This window comes from Haplochromis burtoni, unplaced genomic scaffold (assembly GCF_018398535.1).
Source record: "Haplochromis burtoni strain Fernald_Lab_line unplaced genomic scaffold, NCSU_Asbu1 Contig_690, whole genome shotgun sequence".
Classification (NCBI taxonomy): Eukaryota; Metazoa; Chordata; class Actinopteri; order Cichliformes; family Cichlidae; genus Haplochromis; species Haplochromis burtoni.
In genome coordinates, this window is record NW_024583051.1 from 59,847 (window position 1) to 60,974 (window position 1,128).

Genomic DNA, 1,128 nt, shown 5'->3' on the forward strand with positions numbered 1-1,128 from the left:
TGGGTCAATGACCAAGGCATCCTAACAGATCCGCGCTAACTTGCTAACGGAGATTTGCTGCGTTAATGCAGTTATGCCGTTAACGTCATTTTAACAAGATTAACGCTGACGGCACTACACATACACATTACATTAGACAATTTTCTAAAGTAATGTAGTACATTACTTAGTTATGTACAGAAGAAAGTAATTAGTTATTCTACTCATAACATTTTATAGTCTTAGCATGCTGTCTGTGCAGGTACTTGCAAAGAGCTGAAGTTGTATTAGCAGCTTGATGCATGTTTCTATCCTGGATCCACTTTACCATCGTGTTCTCCTACTTTTGTGCAATAAAAGTAATATGAAGGAATAGTGCTTTCGTAGTGCTTTAAAAGTGATTAAGTCTTAACTAAAACAATACTATTGCTTAATAGTATATAGCTTTAACTATAAAGTGATACCACTTTACTTACTGTAAATGAATGTACTTGCTTGATATTCACTGTGTACTGGTATCACAGCTGTTTATGAGGTAAAGATTTTAACATAAAATAGTTTTTAATGATTAATGATCAGAAATCAAACCTATATTAAAAAGCATTTGGGAAATGTGTTCTTGTTATTGTACATAAGCTTTTCTTTTCTCAAAACCCGCATTAACTGATCTGACTGAAAAAGATATTGTTTGATTATTTTCCAGATAAATATTATGGTCCTGTCCTGATGAGTCCTGTTCATCCTGTCACTGAGGGAATGTCTGTGAGTCTGAGCTGCACAGAGAAGACAAAAACACAAAGAACACTTTCCAGTGTGTTTTTCTATCACAATGACAAACTTATTCAAAATGATACCCGAGGGGAGCTGAAGATCTCTGCAGTGTCTAAGTCTGATGAAGGTTTCTACAAGTGTCAGTACTCAGGAAGAGAGTCAGCACAGAGCTGGATGTCAGTTAAAGGTGAGCAGGATCAAAACATTTCATCTATGTTCTTTTGTAAACCATTTTGATATTTCAGTATGATTTAGTACAGTTATAATAGAATATAGTTATGTGTTGTCCATACAGAATTTGTTGTTTTAAAGTTACCTGGTTCTACTTTTGTAATGTAGAATTTTAGTAATTGAATAATTTTTAATTCTTCTTCTTCT

General features: G+C 33.8%; 1 protein-coding gene across 1 annotated transcript in view; it reads left to right on the forward strand.

The window, feature by feature from the left end:
- LOC102307535 (B-cell receptor CD22) overlaps nt 1-1,128 on the forward strand; it is a gene marked incomplete in the record, with an annotated part of 58,599 nt that overhangs the window by 39,843 nt on the left and 17,628 nt on the right. Inside the window, 1 exon segment of the mRNA XM_042215236.1 lies at nt 827-937. Coding sequence (XP_042071170.1) covers nt 827-937 — 111 coding nt within the window.